The sequence below is a fragment of the Oculina patagonica genome, chromosome 1 (assembly GCF_052425735.1).
Source record: "Oculina patagonica isolate OP01 chromosome 1, crgOcupat, whole genome shotgun sequence".
In the NCBI taxonomy this organism is placed as follows: Eukaryota; Metazoa; Cnidaria; class Anthozoa; order Scleractinia; family Oculinidae; genus Oculina; species Oculina patagonica.
In genome coordinates this window covers 46,470,657-46,487,941 of record NC_135758.1, presented here as the reverse complement: position 1 = coordinate 46,487,941, position 17,285 = coordinate 46,470,657, and the positions used below count along the sequence as shown (strand labels likewise).

At 37.0% G+C, this 17,285-nt stretch overlaps 2 protein-coding genes and 1 long non-coding RNA gene across 3 annotated transcripts in view; 2 read left to right on the top strand and 1 right to left on the bottom strand.

Annotated features, from left to right (window-relative positions):
• LOC144647136 (uncharacterized) overlaps positions 1 to 4,916 on the top strand; it is a 6,846-nt gene extending 1,930 nt beyond the window's left edge. The window contains exons 3-5 of the mRNA XM_078506926.1: positions 420 to 579; positions 1,226 to 2,743; positions 4,553 to 4,916. Coding sequence (XP_078363052.1) covers positions 420 to 579; positions 1,226 to 2,743; positions 4,553 to 4,740 — 1,866 coding nt within the window. The 3' untranslated portion in view covers positions 4,741 to 4,916. The remainder of the gene's footprint in view (positions 1 to 419; positions 580 to 1,225; positions 2,744 to 4,552) is intronic.
• A 2,695-nt stretch (positions 4,917 to 7,611) lies between these two features.
• On the top strand, positions 7,612 to 10,996 carry LOC144647045 (uncharacterized). Its single transcript, XR_013569519.1, has 3 exons — positions 7,612 to 7,686; positions 10,724 to 10,782; positions 10,910 to 10,996. It is a non-coding gene; the product is annotated as an uncharacterized LOC144647045 (long non-coding RNA).
• Positions 10,997 to 12,638: 1,642 nt separating this feature from the next.
• Positions 12,639 to 17,004, bottom strand: LOC144650984 (uncharacterized). The gene is made up of 6 exons (XM_078510836.1): positions 16,941 to 17,004; positions 15,356 to 15,490; positions 14,141 to 14,233; positions 13,492 to 13,617; positions 13,211 to 13,266; positions 12,639 to 13,042 (listed from the first exon to the last, which is right to left on the bottom strand). Exons 2-6 carry the CDS (start codon positions 15,468 to 15,470, stop codon positions 12,959 to 12,961), a joined length of 474 nt encoding a protein of 157 aa, XP_078366962.1. The 5' UTR covers positions 15,471 to 15,490; positions 16,941 to 17,004; the 3' UTR covers positions 12,639 to 12,958.
• Positions 17,005 to 17,285: the final 281 nt, after the last annotated feature.

Genomic DNA, 17,285 nt, shown 5'->3' with positions numbered 1-17,285 from the left:
TTAAAGACCGTGATACACAACTTCACATCACCATTTTAGCTGTAACTTTCTCTAAGACATGCAGTACAGATTTAACAAGTACGATAACTAAGATTGAAATAAAACCTTTACCCCCGCATGAAGTTGTAAGTAATAGCGGAGCTCCAGCATGAAGAGCGCCAGCAGAGCACCATGGATAAGGAGTTTTGATAAACCCATAAAGCCGAAAAAAAAAAAATGGTTGTCACGTGAGTGAACAACTGCCCGACCGACCGCCCTTAAAGACTCTGTGGGAGGGCGAAGGAAGTCAAAGGGCAATTGCCGTCTTGGTTTACGTTAAGGTTAACGCCAGCTTACATCATTGATACTGAACATATATGTACAGAAACAGCAACGTAAACATACTCAGGAATAATGACATAACCATGGTACGGTATTAGTTTAAAGCAGAACAGAAAGGCACTGCTGTTATCTTCACAGGTGGTTTCTATCAGGACCAAATTGGGCAGGTAGAATGCAAAAGATGCAGCATTGGTACTTTCGTCTCTGAGAAGAATCATCCTGGTACAAGTGTCAGTGACTGTTTGGCGTGTCCATACGGTGAGAAAGGGACTATCTAGAATTTAGTTACAACAATAACACAATGGGATGTAATACAACACAACACAATACAATACACAGCCCCGGTATTTTTTTGCAAAAATTTACAGGTATAGGGTATTCTGTATTACAATTGTTTCAGGTATTTTTTATCTACGTTTTTGCATTTTTAAGGTATATTGGAATCCCTGGGGAACGAAATGATGTATATTGGTATTCCACTACACCCCCCCCCCCCCCCCCACTCACCACTCCCCCACCACCACCACATCACCACTAAACGAGCCTGAATACAATACAGTACAACGCTTCACTGCAGTGCAGTGCAGAATAGGACAAAACAGGACAGGACACGTCAGGACAGGATAGTAATAGTTCATAAGATCGCAGGGCCGAATCAACCATCAACTGAAAAAAATTGAGAGCAAATAATCTAACTATTTTCGTTGAATCCTCACTAAAGGACGTCCAATTAAACGATTTACAATCATTTCTTTTATTTCAAAGTAGAAATAATCTTCACACATTCCGAGATCCCACAAACTCGTATACTGATAGTATACGAGTAGCTCGATCAATCAGATTGCTGTATTTAAATCAGTATACGAGTAGAATCTAATGAATACATTTATTCTTCATCTTGCAGGAACTCTATCAAATGAGACCGCTGGTTATCGTGCATGCAGATGCCTCCAAAATTTTTATCGCTTGGATCGTTTTGGAGCCTGTTCAGTTTGTCCAGCTTATGGATTTGTCTGCGAGAATGATACAGCGATACTTGCACCTAATTACTTCTGGAAATGGTCCAATCAAACTGTAAAAGAACGTTACAAGAGTTTTGTTAACAACATCCGTTCTTTTGGACCTCAATACAACAGAGAATTCTCCGTATTTATGAACTCACTACCAAAACCAATAAAATGTCCTCACGCTGGCTCCTGCAAGGGTGGAATTGACTCAGAATGTCACGAAGGATACAAAGGGATCTTGTGTGCTACGTGTACAAGAGGCTATTACTTTCGATTCAATGCTTGTTTGAAATGCCCACGGTTGACTCTTACTATAATTTCATCTGTCTTGGTGATTGTATTATTTGTTGCTGTGTTTCTGATGGTTCTTTGGGGAGACTCAAAACACACAGAGAACGATCGGACCATCGCAGATATCATCATGTCGTGCTTTAAGATTGTGATTGGATTTTACCAGGTTATTGCTGGTATTTTCACGGCATTAGCGAGGGCACAGTGGCCGGTAGCTTTGGTCTCTATGGAAAAATACCTGAAACTGTTTGAAGGAAATATTTTGCAATTTGCTCCATTGAGCTGCATTCATTCTGGGCTGCGGCTAGATCATTTCATGAAATTCTTAGGGGTCATTTCTTTGAATTTCTCGGTTGTATGTATAATTCTTCTTTATCTTCTCCTTAAAAAGCGTTACATCAAAAACAAGATGAATAGTCCTAATAGCGAGAAACTACGGGCAGTTTCTAGTTTGAAAAAATCGTGCTATCGGAATATTTTCTTGTTTTTATTGACTTCTTATCCAACAACAAGTAAAACAATAATCCAAACTCTACCTCTTCCTGGTGCATGTGTAGAGACATGCTTCACAGATGACAAGACTCACCAGTGCGATTCCCTCCTGAGAGCAGATTACTCCATCAAATGTTTCACTCCTCGACACAACATTTACTGGCCCATTGCTGCTGCATTTGCGGTGTATCCTGTGGGATTTCCACTTATGGTCTTGTTTCTCATTTACAAATACCGCGAGACACAAGAAGAGGAAGAAATTGCCTTTAGCTTGAAAGTGTTCTTTGAAAATTACAAGAAAAAATTTTGGTTTTGGGAGATAACAGAGATGTATCGTAAGCTAATACTTATATCATTGGTATTTTTCTTTGGATCAGAAAGCCTTTCTCAAATTGGCTTCACTGTGGCAACAGTGAGCGCATTTGGAGTGGCTTACACCTTCTTCCGACCAATAAAGAGCAAATTTGAAGACCGACTGCAAACGTTTGTGCTGTGGATAATTTTCTTTGATGTGTGTCTTGGTGCAGTTTATACAAACTGGGACGTCAGTCAAGGCCAGAAGGAGAACGACTCCATCGTTGTCAATATCCTTTTTGTGCTCCTTAACGCCTCTGTGTTGTTATTTGCCTTCGGTAAGTGACATAGTGTAAAATGTTTAATAAGTATCTTTCCACCAATTTGAAGAAATACTTTGAGCCGCTCCATGCTGCTGAAACAGGGATAAGCTCCAGCCCGATGGGCCACTATGCTCGTATGCAGACTTTACCTAATATCTAATGGATTCTTTTTCTGGAGGCAGCGTGGTCCAGTGGTTTTAAGAGCTGCCTTTTTTCTTTATCTCAACTCTGTCTGTAAACAAAACTGTCAAAAATTGACGGCATTTACTCTTTATTTCTTTTCTCAGAAGATATTTACATCTGAGAAGAAAGACATACCTCTTTTGAAAGGCTATGAAACAGGCTTCAGAGAAAATACTTTTGTTCGAAACATCCCATAATATTTTTTAATATATTAATCTAAATAGCATAAAGCAGCATAAAGCGACCAAACATTTTGGACAAAAAGCAACAAGCTTCTATCTGAAAAAGTTGAAAGCAAAAATGTTCCTTGTTATATTGGCAACATATCCAGCAATTCTGGCTAAAAAAAGAATGAATATAGAATTTATTACAATTTATCTAAGCTTCATGAATAATCTAATTTGCATAATTCAGCATATATTTTTCGACCAAATAGCGTCCCGGAATTTCGAATATTTTTGTCCCAAAAACCCTTTTCCTCAAAATATAACGACCTATACTCGCAGATAAATTTAACATTCATTCCAAGCAGCAAGCAAGATTTTGAACGCAGAAAGCAAATATTTCAGTGCATTTCAGACCAAATGCGTTCGTAATAACGTTCGTACCAAGTACACAACTCTTACCTCAATTTCGATTCCTTCCTCGCTTGTATTTTGCAGTGGACGATCAAAATCACTAGAAATCCCATTATTACTGCCTTCTTTCTCTTGACACAATCTCAAAAGCTCTCTCTGCCCTTACAACCGCCGTTTGCTAAAAGCTTCGCATCGGACGCCATTTTGTATTGAGTTGTAAAATACGTCGTGTAGGCCACATTCAAGTGTTTTAGCTCAAATTTGCAGGGAGACTGGGTAAAAGCCGTGTTACACTTTCCTATAAGTTTCGTGGCGATCGAACGTAACGCAAATTTTTGCGAATTTTTTTGGTCATCAGTCTTCAGTGACTGATATTTACAGGGCCGGAGACGTCAAGTTTTATACTTTTCATTCTGCCACCTACTGGACTTCTTCTCGGTATTCGGCCGGATCGATCGATTAGCCAACTGGTTAGCTTTCAGTCAGTTACGAGTTACCTTTTTTGCCCGCGACGGCCATAGCCTTGTTTTCATCAATGCTACAAGAATGGCTTGCTTCCAAGAACAACATAAAACTGATAAAAAAAAACTTACTAGTATATTTACTTTTTATAACCTTCTTGCGTTCCTTATTGCGCGCTATCGCGAAATATTTGTAAGTAAATTAATTAAGTCGAAAAGAACTTAAGTGGATTTCGCCTCAGTATTATTCGCTTTCACCTTATAACTCTTAAGATCCCACTTCTAAATTGTGTTGTCGTCTGAACGCTTCAATATGGCGTAATGTATTCCGGTATTGTGTCTGAATTGTTTCCATGTACGTGTTTTCTTTTTTTTTAAATATAAATTGTCCATCCAGGCCATCGCAAACATTAAATTGCTTTATTTCTGAAGCGAAGGACTACATCGATACCAAATTTTTTCTCAATGCTAGTGTTTCTTAATGTCTAGAAGAATGTGAAAATGCATTAGTAACTTTTATACTTTTGAAGAGGTTACAATAACACCACTGTACTGTACCATATATATAATATTCGTTTTCATTTATTTTATTGTTTCATCAGGTAAAGGATTACTTCATGTGCGGTCCTTTTGGAAAAAAGTTTATTTGTGCCCAATGCGATGCTTTAGTTGTTTTCGCCGAGGAATTGCGCTTCTCAAAAACAAAGTGGTGGGATTATTCGTCAGATTGTCAGCCCCAAGAACAGATCCATTGGATGTACAGGAATACTTGATCCAAGAGTACACTTAATGGACAGTTCATGATAAGTTAGCTTGACTCTGCTATACATTTTGAAACCCTGATATGAATAACAACGTTAACAGTGAGATTAATATTATACGCTTTTTCTGCTAAACGATATATTTAGTTTATTTACAGATTGAAGTACAGTTGAATCTCTATAATCGAACTCTTAATAACTCGGACTTCCCCCCCCCCCCTCCAGGTCATTTTCTTACGATAACCTCGATAACTTGAACCCCTGATAACTCGATCCTAATTCAGTTTCCCTTGAATTCTACCCTCGATAAGGCTAGAAAAGCTCAGTAGAGCTTGCAAAGATCTCCAGCCATTATATGCATTATCTTTTGTAGCAGATTTATTTGACATTTTGTAAAATAGAATAAATATGATGGAAATTAAGACATATTGTTGTAAAAAAACAACTCGAACCTAATTCAATTTCCCTTGAAGGTTCGAGATATCGGGATTCAACTGTATATATTATATTGACAGAAACTCGTATGGGTTTCTAATCCGATTACTTTTTAACTTTCTCCATCTTATATAGTTGTTCAAGAAGGGAGTAAAACTTCTATCCGTGTGCTGACTTAGTTTAAAATGTTTATAAAGCACATTAAAAAATATTTTCAGATTCAGAGGTACGTAGCCTTAGAGAGAGATCATTCCAACATTTTCTTGGTTAATTGATATTGATTGATCACCATATATATATTAATAATCCGTTATATAACACAACTCATTGTTATGACTATAAAAATGTTGGCAATGTCCCATTCGTGACATTTTTTGTAACATTACTATATGGACGATATGAACTTCGCCAGACTATATATGCTATTTTTAAATATCTATAATTATAAATTTCTTAGTTTTCTTAGTTGCTATGGAGGCTTTTTAACATTTATTGTACCGATAAGCAATTTATTGCTTTGACTCGTATCATGTTTGTAATGCACGTCAAAGTTATATTACTTTTACTCAGCAAGAGTTTCGCATTTTTGTGATTTGCTAAAAGACTAAGTAGAAAAAAGCGTTTTGTATAGGATCTGATCAAATATACTGTATTAAACCCAGTAATTTTTTATGTACATATTTGCAATTTTAATTACACTTACAACCTTACACTTCCCGGTTCAGGTTTTTTTTTCTTAAAAGAAGTTGAGTTTAAAAAAATTACAATATATCTTTTGTTTGGCTTCCCCATTTCTTGAAATATACAAATAACTCAAATTATAACAATCCAATGAATCAATTTGTAACTGACAAATCGTGTGTCAACCTCAACATCCGAATATGTACATCTGATTAACGGCAAAATCATTAAAAGAGCTGTGCCACGAAAAACCAAATCATTTTTTTGTGAAGTACGTAACAATTGAAAACAATGTCATAATTATTTAAAATGCATAGAGGGAGAGTATTGATAGGGCAAAATTTGAGCAGGCGCACGAGCTGAGTCCCCACACCCATCAGAGTTTCAGGCCAAACACCCAGGGGGGTGTTTGGCCCAGGGGGGTGTTATCCCGCCATCTTGAACAAACAAGCTTGGTGAATAAAGGATATTTATTTTGCAAAAATAAATGGTTTTATGTAGCTTGTTTCGTAAGTATTTACCAGCTTCCGGTTAAATTCCCTCCTACTATCACTTCCGGTTACATTTTTGCGGGCTTTTAGGTTATGAAGGCGCGGTTACATGGCCTTTACGCTTATGGCGTCCACGGGTGAAGAAAAGTTTCCCCTCCCTCCGCTCCCTGCGTTCTGTTGTTGTTGGTTTGGGTTGGTGGGTTCTCCCTCACCTTTGCTGGGATAATACTTTAAGGTTTACATATTTTAAGCTTTCTATCCTTGATATAAAAAATAAACGACCACACCCGTGGCCAAAATCTGCCAAATGGTAGTCTTGTCTTTTATTATCCCAGCAAACAGAGCTTTGCCAAAGCAACACATACATACTTGTTTATATGCATGGCATCTAATCTAATTTATATGCATGGCATCTAATCTAAGAGGAACAGGATACATATTATTTGTTTTTTAGAGCACTGAAAAGAAAGCCAGTTGCATGCACAATAAATGCCGCGCGCTACTTTACCCTGATTGGGCCAATTTTAACGAGTCAAATTCTTGAATGAATCGAGTCGAAGCAAAACGGTGCGACAACAAGGAAATTCATCTCTTTTTCAGCCCTCAAAAGGGTCATAAAAAGACTTAAATTTCTCAAGTTTGAAGCCTTAAAACTGAAGGCCGCCAGCTTTTGATTATTGGACGTTTTGCAGGGCATGATTTGCTTGCTTCTGGCGCTTTTGTGGTGCAAACCTGCCCTGACACGAACTGAATATTGAAATTGCGATTGTCAAAAGCGTTTGGGACTTAACACTTCACGGGAAAAGCTTGAATTTTTCTACATCATTGATATTAATATTTGACCAACCCTTGTTCAACGTCAGCGTTAGAGGGTAAAATCATGATCAGACGATATTCCGCAAGATTGTGCAGGATAATTGTTTTATTATTCAACAATAGTATTTGTCAACGAAATAAATTTTGCAGCTAGAAAAACTGTGGTTCTGCAGTGCTTTGCAAGACTTCTAACAAACCTTGCCAACCTACATTAACATATATCGCAGGATATCTGTTATGTACGGATGACGGATTACAATAATGTTCTGACCATATATGGGCAACGCGCGCATTTGTTATAATACATGCGCAGTATTTGTCCGGTCTACAATATTTGTAGTTGTCTAAAAAGAAATGAAAAGAACAGAAGTCACAGGCAGACTTTATAAAATAACTATGGCTAACGCTGAATTTTATCTCTAATAGCAGTAGACGTTTTGGCTGCGACTGCACAATGGGAACTAAAATCGGAATCAGACGAATACATTTTCGGACGAGGAAGGGATGATATGTGCAGTTACGCTCCCTCCCTCTGCAGTTTACCTGCTGGTGGTAAGAACTCGCCTAACCTGACAAGCACAAAAATAAATGACAATAAGCTGACAACTGATGCACCCATCATTATACTTGGTTCTTTTATAACATCAGCATAAAACTAAATTCGAGCTTGCAATTGCCGTCTCATTTGCAATAGAATCGCATAGCTAGGAGAATTGTCGCCATCTGATTGGTTATCGAGGCGAGGTATTCAGAGTGGAATTGCGACTTGAAAGCGAGGTTTACCGATATTGCACCATAGCAACGCGTAGCCTCACGTAGCAACGTACGCAAAATTGGAATCGATTTGTGTTTTCAAAACGATTTTCTCCGTTTACAAAGCAAAAACCTGACCGAAGCGAGGAAGTAGAAGATTTTCCTCGTTTAAATTTCAATAGACCATTTGCATTATGACGTAAAAGCGCAAAGACTTCTGGTAGTTGTAGTTAAGTTCGCGGGAAAAAACCATTTCTGCCTTATGATTGGCTAAGGGCAGCCAAGCGCCAAGGTGGACATCCAGGACTTTTATTTTGATCTGAAACTGAGCTGCTAAGTTTACGCTCTTGTCGCTTCGAAATTTGTTTATACATTTATTTTTTCAGTTACCTGTCAAAATATAGAAAACAGGATGATAGCTTTGGAATAAAAAATGACTGAATTCTGTGTTTTAACCAAGAAAGACAAATGTTGTTCGTGTTCAAGTAAGTTTAATATGTACGTTGTGTGACTTGGTAGAAATTCATTCATCGCGGCCGACAACTTCTCTTCGTAAATAATTTTAGCCTAATATCACAGCTTCAAAACATCGCGCACTGGAAACAGATTGCTTGAAAGGACGGGTCTAGGATATATCTAAATTTGTGTGGAATCAAGTGAAAGCAAGGCAAGCCATTGACTTTGTTCATCATCTATTTTCAGACGTTCAACAAACGATTGCTTCCATCGATCGCATGTGAATTAATTCTTCACTGAAAAGCTTAGAAAATTTACCACGTATCATGATTGCTCGGTGGGACGGTCAGTTTAATTTATTTTTACAGTGAGACAGAGAAATGAGTCAAATAATTTTCCTCTTTCAATCGAGCTTCATCGATGAATCGTGAAGGGTCAATCATAAAGGATTTTCAAGCTGATCAATCAAAACTACCCTGTGCAGGTGAATACAGATTATTTGTTTTTTATCTTAAAATTGTATTTCTGTTTTCGTCAACTTAGAACTATAATTGCAATATTCTTTAACAAAGAAGTTTTCTTGTTTTTTGTGCTGGAAATGCTAAATGTCAACTCGTCGAGAAGCAGTTGTGGTTTCAATCCGTGCGAGGGCCGTGCGAGCAAATATAATGTTATTTCCTCGAAAGGTGAGCCTCAACGATTTTTACGAGTGTAGACATCATGTACTGTACTCCCCCATGTTTAGAAAGGGTAAAACTTGCGTCTTCGTATATTATTTGAAAATACCTGGCAAGCAAAAGTTTTAGGAATTTAATTAAATAACCGCGCGGACTCGAGTGGAGGAAACACTCGTTGAAACTTCACTACAATACGCAACCCAGAAAATATACAATTTCTTGCATAACTTTTTTTTCATTTTAACGGACTTGGTTTTATACCGAGAAATTACTTTATGCGCTTTAAATGAAGCCACAGGGACGTCTTCTTCGGTGAGAGTAATTTTCTTTATCTCCATCACGATTTTCTTGGGCAAGCGTGCTTGATGACGATTCAAAATTTCCCCCGAACCTAACTACAACTACCAGAAGTCTTTGCGCTTTTACGTCATAATGCAAATGGTCTATTACGGCTTTCTTACGAGCAGCGGTTAAACATTTTCTTTCACCGCATGAGAGAAACGGAAAATAAAAATATCCGTACCGTATGGACAAACTCGCGAGTAGCAGTTACGCTTACACGACCACTGTAGAAACGTTCGCTAAAAGAAAGAAACACTACAATTTTCTCGTGTACAAGAACAGCTGTTTATTTTGTTGAAGTAATACTGTTGATAGTTTGACAGTAATGCCGTGTTCATACAATAAAATCTACACGAATCGAAAGAAAACAATGACAATTAAGCTTACTGCGTGCTATAAAAACAAGAAAGCTTTATAGAAATTGTTTTACAGTGAACAGCTCCAAACTTTCGATAAAGAATGACTTCTTACATTCTGTAACTGATACTCACGATGCAAAAAGCGGTTTCTGGAAATCAACAAAACGTACCACACACAGCGAACCAGCGAACTAATGTGCTTGCGAAGCGACCCGCTAATAGCGGGATTTTTAAAAGCAGCCTTGCTCTTTCTAAGAATTGTCTGCGATGGACTTAGACATCTAACTTATAAATGTCGAATTTTAATTGTTACGTTATTCCAAGGGACTTACTTCATCGGTCCACGCCTCCATTAAACCTTTACTTGACGTTGTTGAATGTTCAGTGCTTTTCACTACGGATGCGTGTTGTCTACTTCTTTCACAGGCCGAAGAGATAAAAGATTTCAAAAGTTTGCCTTGTGCTGATGAGACGAAAACTTGAAATAGATGTTCGAAAAACAAGAATGGTCTGTAAAATACTTCCATTCCGTCGTTAAAATGGTTAAAAGCTTGTGTGGACCGTTGAAAAACGATGATTCAGTGTCAACCGCGAGGTTCAAATGAACTTTTGTGATCGATTTTAGCTTGACTCCGATTCGCTGGCTCATGACAGTTGATTTGGAATGGCTTCCTGAGCGCGCGTTAAAAATTGCAACATTCAGCCATAAACAAAAAAGAAATTGGGTTTTCTTTCTATTCTAAAAAGGCCATGCGATTCAAGGAAAATCCATTACCTGTCTCGTGAATTCCACGTTAAATTTCACTTGAAAAACCGATATCGCACTCATCGCTTCGCGATTCGTGCGATATCGGTTTTTTGCGTGAAATTTAACGTGGAATTCCCTCGTCAGGGAATGGATTTTCCTGTAAAATTAGAACATGACGAGAGTATATTAATATATTTTGGTCTAATTTTCCATACATTTTCTTTAATACGAGTGTTTTTCTTTTTTCTTAAAAGAAAGCTTTAAGTGGACCTATTCTGAAGTTATGAGAGCAATTCCACCAGGATTCGCAGAGGTAAGCAATGCCTTTATCAATCCCATCATAATAACCAGCTATCGCCACGTAATTAATTTAAATAACTTCTAGTGCAGTTGTATTTTCATTTCTGAGAACGGCATATTTTGTTTTCATTAATTATCAGAGGACTATCAGAGCCCACCTAGAGGTTTACAACGAGGAACATATCATGTTTCTCTGCCTTGATGTGGTAGCTACGTCCCACTTGTGAAATCAGAGATGAGCGAACTTCGTTGTCAAACAGGAGCTGGACTAAGGCTTTTTTCCTCAGTTACGTTTATTTCTTGCCGGATTACTTCTATTTGTCTATAATGCAGATAATCCTTCCATTATTAAATGGTTTGGCCGAACGTTCTACTAGGACTGTGTTTTGTAGTATGATAAGAAGTTTGTTTATTGTTAAGATCTGTTCCTTTGTTAGTTACTTCTATGATTACATTTTAATACATTGCCATCCTGTACATCGGTACATCAAATATTCTGAAACACCCGTCTATCAAAAATTCACACATGTTTTGATCCTTGCATATTTTCGTACATGTTTGATACGAGGAGTAACCAACTGGAATAATTTAAACACTGGATAACTTGCTAAAAACTGCAATTCGATTTCATTCGTATTTGATATAAAACGTAAGTAAGGATTCACGAAGTGGCATATTTTTTACATGAGCAAGGTTGACCAAGAAGCCTAAAACTAAAGACACTTTTTGATACACTTTTGTTTGCTGGGTTTATCATGCCATTTTATTATAGAGACTGTTTATCTGGAGAAAGGTTGTCTCTCGTAGGAGGGTTACCCTCAACACCAAGCCCCCCTTAAGCAACCGAGCGTCTGTAAGAGGAAAACAGTGGGCGGTAGTATTTAAAATATAATAAGATGAAAGTAATAAACGCAGCCCTGTTGAAGTCACGTTGTGGTTTTTGTTTTCCCCCCGCTTGCTCGTCCGCTTGGCGGCCTAAAGCTTGCCTCGCTCGCTTAACTCGTGAGGTCAACTTGTGGCAAGTCTAACCTGTAATGTGTGAAGCGCGTTGCTTGTCGGTGTGTCGTGAGAATGTTGCTCATTTCTATGAAATGCTCCCCAAGAGGAATATCACCCATGTAATACTCCCTATGAGATTATTACAAAGACAATTAGCGACGCTCTTCCCTCGTACAAGTACGCCCTCCCCCCCCCCCCGCCTTTTCAAGCTGCTGTTAATTAGAGAGAAGTATTTTATTCTATGACCTAGAAGAAACGAGCTTCGTGGAAATATTTAATTTGATTTATACACTTCCTGTTAGAATTTTGATGTGACCAGTATACGTCAATAACTACCTTCTTCAAACTAGAGGTTATTAAAAGGGCCCTTCCACGAGGTTGTAACTCTAATGTCAAAAACATTAACTGACTAGCAGTGTCGCTTTTCGCTGTGGTTGGACTGCTACTGGTCACTCGCGCGTTCAATCAAGCAATTTGTCAAATTGAGTTGCTTTGGCAAAAACTGTAGTTAAAAAATAAACACTCTGATGTGCGAGAAGAGAGTTTTCGATCCAAAACTATAAAACAAAAGTGAACCGTTGTTATTTAAAAATACATTGATTTTTTTTATTACCCCTACACGACATCATGTCTGTTACTATGTTGTATGCTAGCTGGAATAGATCCAATTATTTATTATCTTTTTTGAATAAAGAAAATTGTTAGGCATTTTCGAATATTCACAGGCTGGTAATTTGTTTAGTATGTTAAAAGCTGACAGGATGTTGAGACATGGTTTGTCTTGTTCGTGCTGGTTTATTTATCCGAGAAATCGATTACCTTGGTTAATTCACCAACTTCTAACCATGTAGGCATATGACACAAGGACAATATTTTGTTCATTTATTTATTTTATACTGGTGATATAACAGATGTTTAGATAGTAAACGTACAAATAGAATTGTGTAAAAAAGTAACTAAAAAGGAGCATTTTTCGGAATAGACATTAAACGATATATTTCAAACTAGACACGAATCTCTGCACTGTTGTATTAAGTTTAAAGCCACCAAACAGGGAACAGTTATGTTTAAAACTGCGAAGAATTAAAGCGAATTAACTACAATAAATTTAAACTTAACGTTTTTAAACGTTAAAAAAACGTGGCATATCTGACGTATCTACATTAAAATGGATGGCTCCAGCTTGCTTCCTAGTGTAGCGTAGCTACTGCTTCAAAGCACAGGAACATAAAATGCTCTTCGTTATACAGTTGAAGTACTGCTTTGAAGGTCATCTAATAATTTGAAGAAAAAAATAGATATAACATTAGCTTTGTTATCAGAAATATTTCAAACGTGTGAATACATTTAATTTAAGGTTATTTTGCAATCGTATATATGTATCAGGGGATACGCTATTTACAATCCTATTAACTACAATATACAGTTAATATAATAATTACCTTGAAACCTGGTGGGAATGCTCTCATAACATCAGAATACCTCCATACGTGAGTTTCTAAAAGAAAATATTACCGACATTAGAGAGATTAAGCACCAACTTTAACGGCAAATACATCACTTTTTCTTGAATTATGAAATTCTTATCTGTTTCTTCTGATATTGATGAGCAAACACAAGGAACTAAAACCAGATGACGGTAAAATATCTATTGACCTCATGATGCAAGTGCGAGGCTGAAATCCCATATCATCTGTATTTTTTCTCCTTGGAGGTTACTCACCACCAGCAGGTAAACTGCATAGGTCTGGTAACTGACGACAAGCATTATCCCTTCCTCTTGCAACAACTTGGCCGTCTGATACTGATATCACTTTGTACTGAAACGTCGCGGCAAAAACGTCCTCCGCTGTTAGAGAGAAACTTCGATGTTAAAACTTCGATGTTAAAAATGACACGGCTTAATTAATTTTCCGTGGAAGTCACCGATCGAACTTAGCGGGTGCTTTTATCTTCTTTGAGAAATCTATCTTTTAAAATCTTGGGGTCAGTCTCGAAAACGCGATGATAGAGGTAATATTTCTCATTAAAATTCCGTTTTTGTGTTGCGAGTCCATACATAAAGTAGTTTTTCGTCTTCGCGTCAAGCACACCGACGAAGAGGTTACCCACTCGAATCCAATTGGTTCATAAACAATGGTATTGTGTGGGTTCGTGCTGGTTTATCTTAGAGTCGCAGAAAATATAGTTGGTTAGTTGTTTTGCTGTGGTTTGGGTATGATTAATTGCCATTTGAATCTTTTTTTTTCGTCCTTTGATCCATCCCACCAACCACAACACCAAGAAACTTCTCAGTCCCGCACAATGCGTAGCTTACCACTAACTGTAAAGCATTCCTTTTTAAACTTCATTTAAAAACATAACCGGCTTACCAGGAGTAAAGGTCACGCTTACATTCACTCGTTCTCCAGATCGTATAAAAGGCCAAGGGGAAATGTTGATCTTTGCAGTCTCGTCACGAGGACCTGTAGTTTAAAACATGAATGTCACTCGAACAAAGCAAACCTTGAAAAATATAACTGAAATGCTGCTCTTAGCTGAGCTTCTTTTGGCGTGTCCTTTTACCAGAACAAAAAGTCGGAGGCGTTTGAGACACGTGCCGTCGGAATAGTTAGAAATGCTAATTTGTAAGCGTAATGTTACACGCATGTATATTTTCTGAAAAGCACCATTGAGCACGTGTGGAAATAACACTGTAATATTAATAAAACTATTTTTATTATTATTATTATTATTATTATTATTATTATTATTATTATTATTATTATTATTATTATTATTATTATATTATTATTATTATTATTATTATTATTATTATTATTATTATTATTATTATTATTATTATTATTATTATTATTATTAGGAACAGCTTTCACATTTGCTTCAGAGAGAAAGAGAAAAAAGTAGACCACCCACTATAGACTACATACCAGGAAAAGCTTCACTGAACTCTTATTTGCTAGGTACATGTCATAATGAGACTTGTGTATGGTGTTTCTGTATCATTTTGTATTTTTTTTTTTTCATCTATATATGTACAGCCACTGGTCTCGCCATGAGATGGATTTGCTAAATAAAAAAATGACTTTGTACTTTGTTAGATTTGTTAAATTAAGATCCCCTGATTTTAAATTAAGTCAATTTTTAGATTGGAAATTTTAGTAATAATTTTTGGATTAACCTTGTAGCTTAGCTTTTAAATTATTAACTTACACTTCGATTTTTAATTAGGGTTTAACTAAATTTCAAATTAGATTATTGTTTGCAGTAGATTTTTAACTCTTAGTATATTGTAGAGGGCCACAAATTTATTAGTTGAAAACCTTTAACGTGTCACCCTCGCAAAGTCAAGTTTGATTGATTGATTGATTGATTGAGTTATTGATTGTTGTAAGTGAGACCCCGAACTTAGTTCTAGAAATAATTTTACCTTCTTGTAAGTTAACAGTTGTATCACAGGAAGAAAGAAAAAGTCATAAAGAACGTGTTTAACTGTTATGGTGATTACGACGGCTAAGAAATTTTTCTTCTGATCAGAGGTGCTAATTTGTGTACCTTTGAGCTGAAATGGTAAAAAAAAGTCTTACCGCAGAATTCCAGTGTTTTGATTTCCAATCCCGGGGGATATCCCGCGCAACAAATGATGGCGTTGAGAACCAGGCAAATGGTAACAAGAAGTAGCTGCTGCTTTGTTAAAATCATCTCTTTTTAAAAATAGTAGCCTGTATGCAGAACCAATGAATAAGATAACATGTTAACAGCAGCAGTCTAGATAAATGCACACATTTATAATTTGAAATTATTAGTAGTAAATAAAAATACTTATAATGACAAAAATGTAACAGAAAAATTAAAAAAATGTGCGGTAATGCGTGACATGTAAAAGGAGTTTTAAGTTTATATGGTGCAGTTGGTGGTTCAAAGTGGGTTGCTCTCATTGTACGTCCTAGCTTCTTTTATCTTAAGCTGGAAGGTGGTGGAAGCATGATCTAAAATAAGATTTAAAATAAATGAAAAAATCACTTTGTGTCTATGTATTTAGCACTGTTGTGCTAATTGAGGACACTGAAAACAAATAATAAAATTGTACTAATGAAGCAATAAGGCGAACATAAACTAAAGCATTGTTTAGAATCTTGCATGTGTACATGTTAAATGCTTCGTGAGAAGCCTTGTCAGTGGCTTAGTGTTCACGCAAGCTTTTCGGAAAAGCTATCGGCTGATTTCGCCTACGTAACAGTTATTGCAGCTTGCGCACACATCTTACATACTACACACGAACGGATCTAACTGGGACAGGGTCCTTCACGCTAAACTGATTGGCGATCTTGAAAGACCAAAAAATAAGTTCATATCTAAGTTGATGCCATAACGCTTGTTAAGAAAGTTAGCGGGCTCAGCTCTAGCGGGTTTTCATGCGGGTCCTCAATCCTGTTTGAATTGGAACCCGGAGAAAAACCCTCGAAGCAAGGACGAGAACCAGCAACAAAGCCAACCGACATATGACGCCAGGTCTGGGAATCGAACCCGGGTCACATTGGTGGGAGGCGAGCGCTCTCACCACTGTGCTGCTGAATGTATGCATGTGCAAACTATTACGTGGCACACTAAATTCCATTGTCTTTAAACCAATCGGATGCGAGTAGATAAGTCGGGCTTGCAAAAAAACATCTAACGGCAACAATATATTCGATATCCAACAGTTCGACCTTTTCTGTGTTAATCCGTTGAGGTCGTCCGTGAAATTTGTGCATCATTATTTTCGGCGGTACACATGCATACTAACCTGTACATATATACATCAGTAAGTGCATAAACTTTAGTTTAGCCCGAGCTTTGATTGCTGCATTATAAACGTGGTTGATAATAAAGTGAACAAGGTACTGAAAGCTTAGAAGTCAAAACAAACAAAATGACTTATCTCTAACGAGAAGTGGCATTTCTTTTGCTACGTTTTCACGAATGACAGTAGTAATTCGTTGATTAATTTACTATACCGCTTGCAAATGCAGCTCAGTTTTTTCGCGTATTGTGTCAAGCGTGAATCAACAAGCAATCATTTATAAATATAGTTTTCAGATTTTTCAGCTTCTAAGCGTTTTAACTTTTCTTTGGTTATGTAAATTCACCACTAGGATGATCAAATCGTTCTTTTCAGCAAGGAATCCTTACCTCAAGTTTCTTGATGTCAATCAAGTCTTTCGGAAGCGAGCCTAATAAATGTGTTAAAGCTTCCTGCGATCTTAAATAAATGATGGTAATGATAATCGTCTTTTTTATGGCATTAATGTCATCAAAATAATGGCTCGAAACTTACGACAAATATTCTGACGAGCTCTTTGAACATGTCTTTGACCGAGGTTAAGAGTTACGAAAGTAAGGGTAAGAGATGGAAGTTTAGATATCATCGTAGCCCTTTTAGAGTGACTTTTAAATTTTGTCAGACTTAAATTATTTATTTAAATTAAATTAATTAAATTATTTTCTCGTTAATGGAAATGGAAAGGCGTCCTCGGG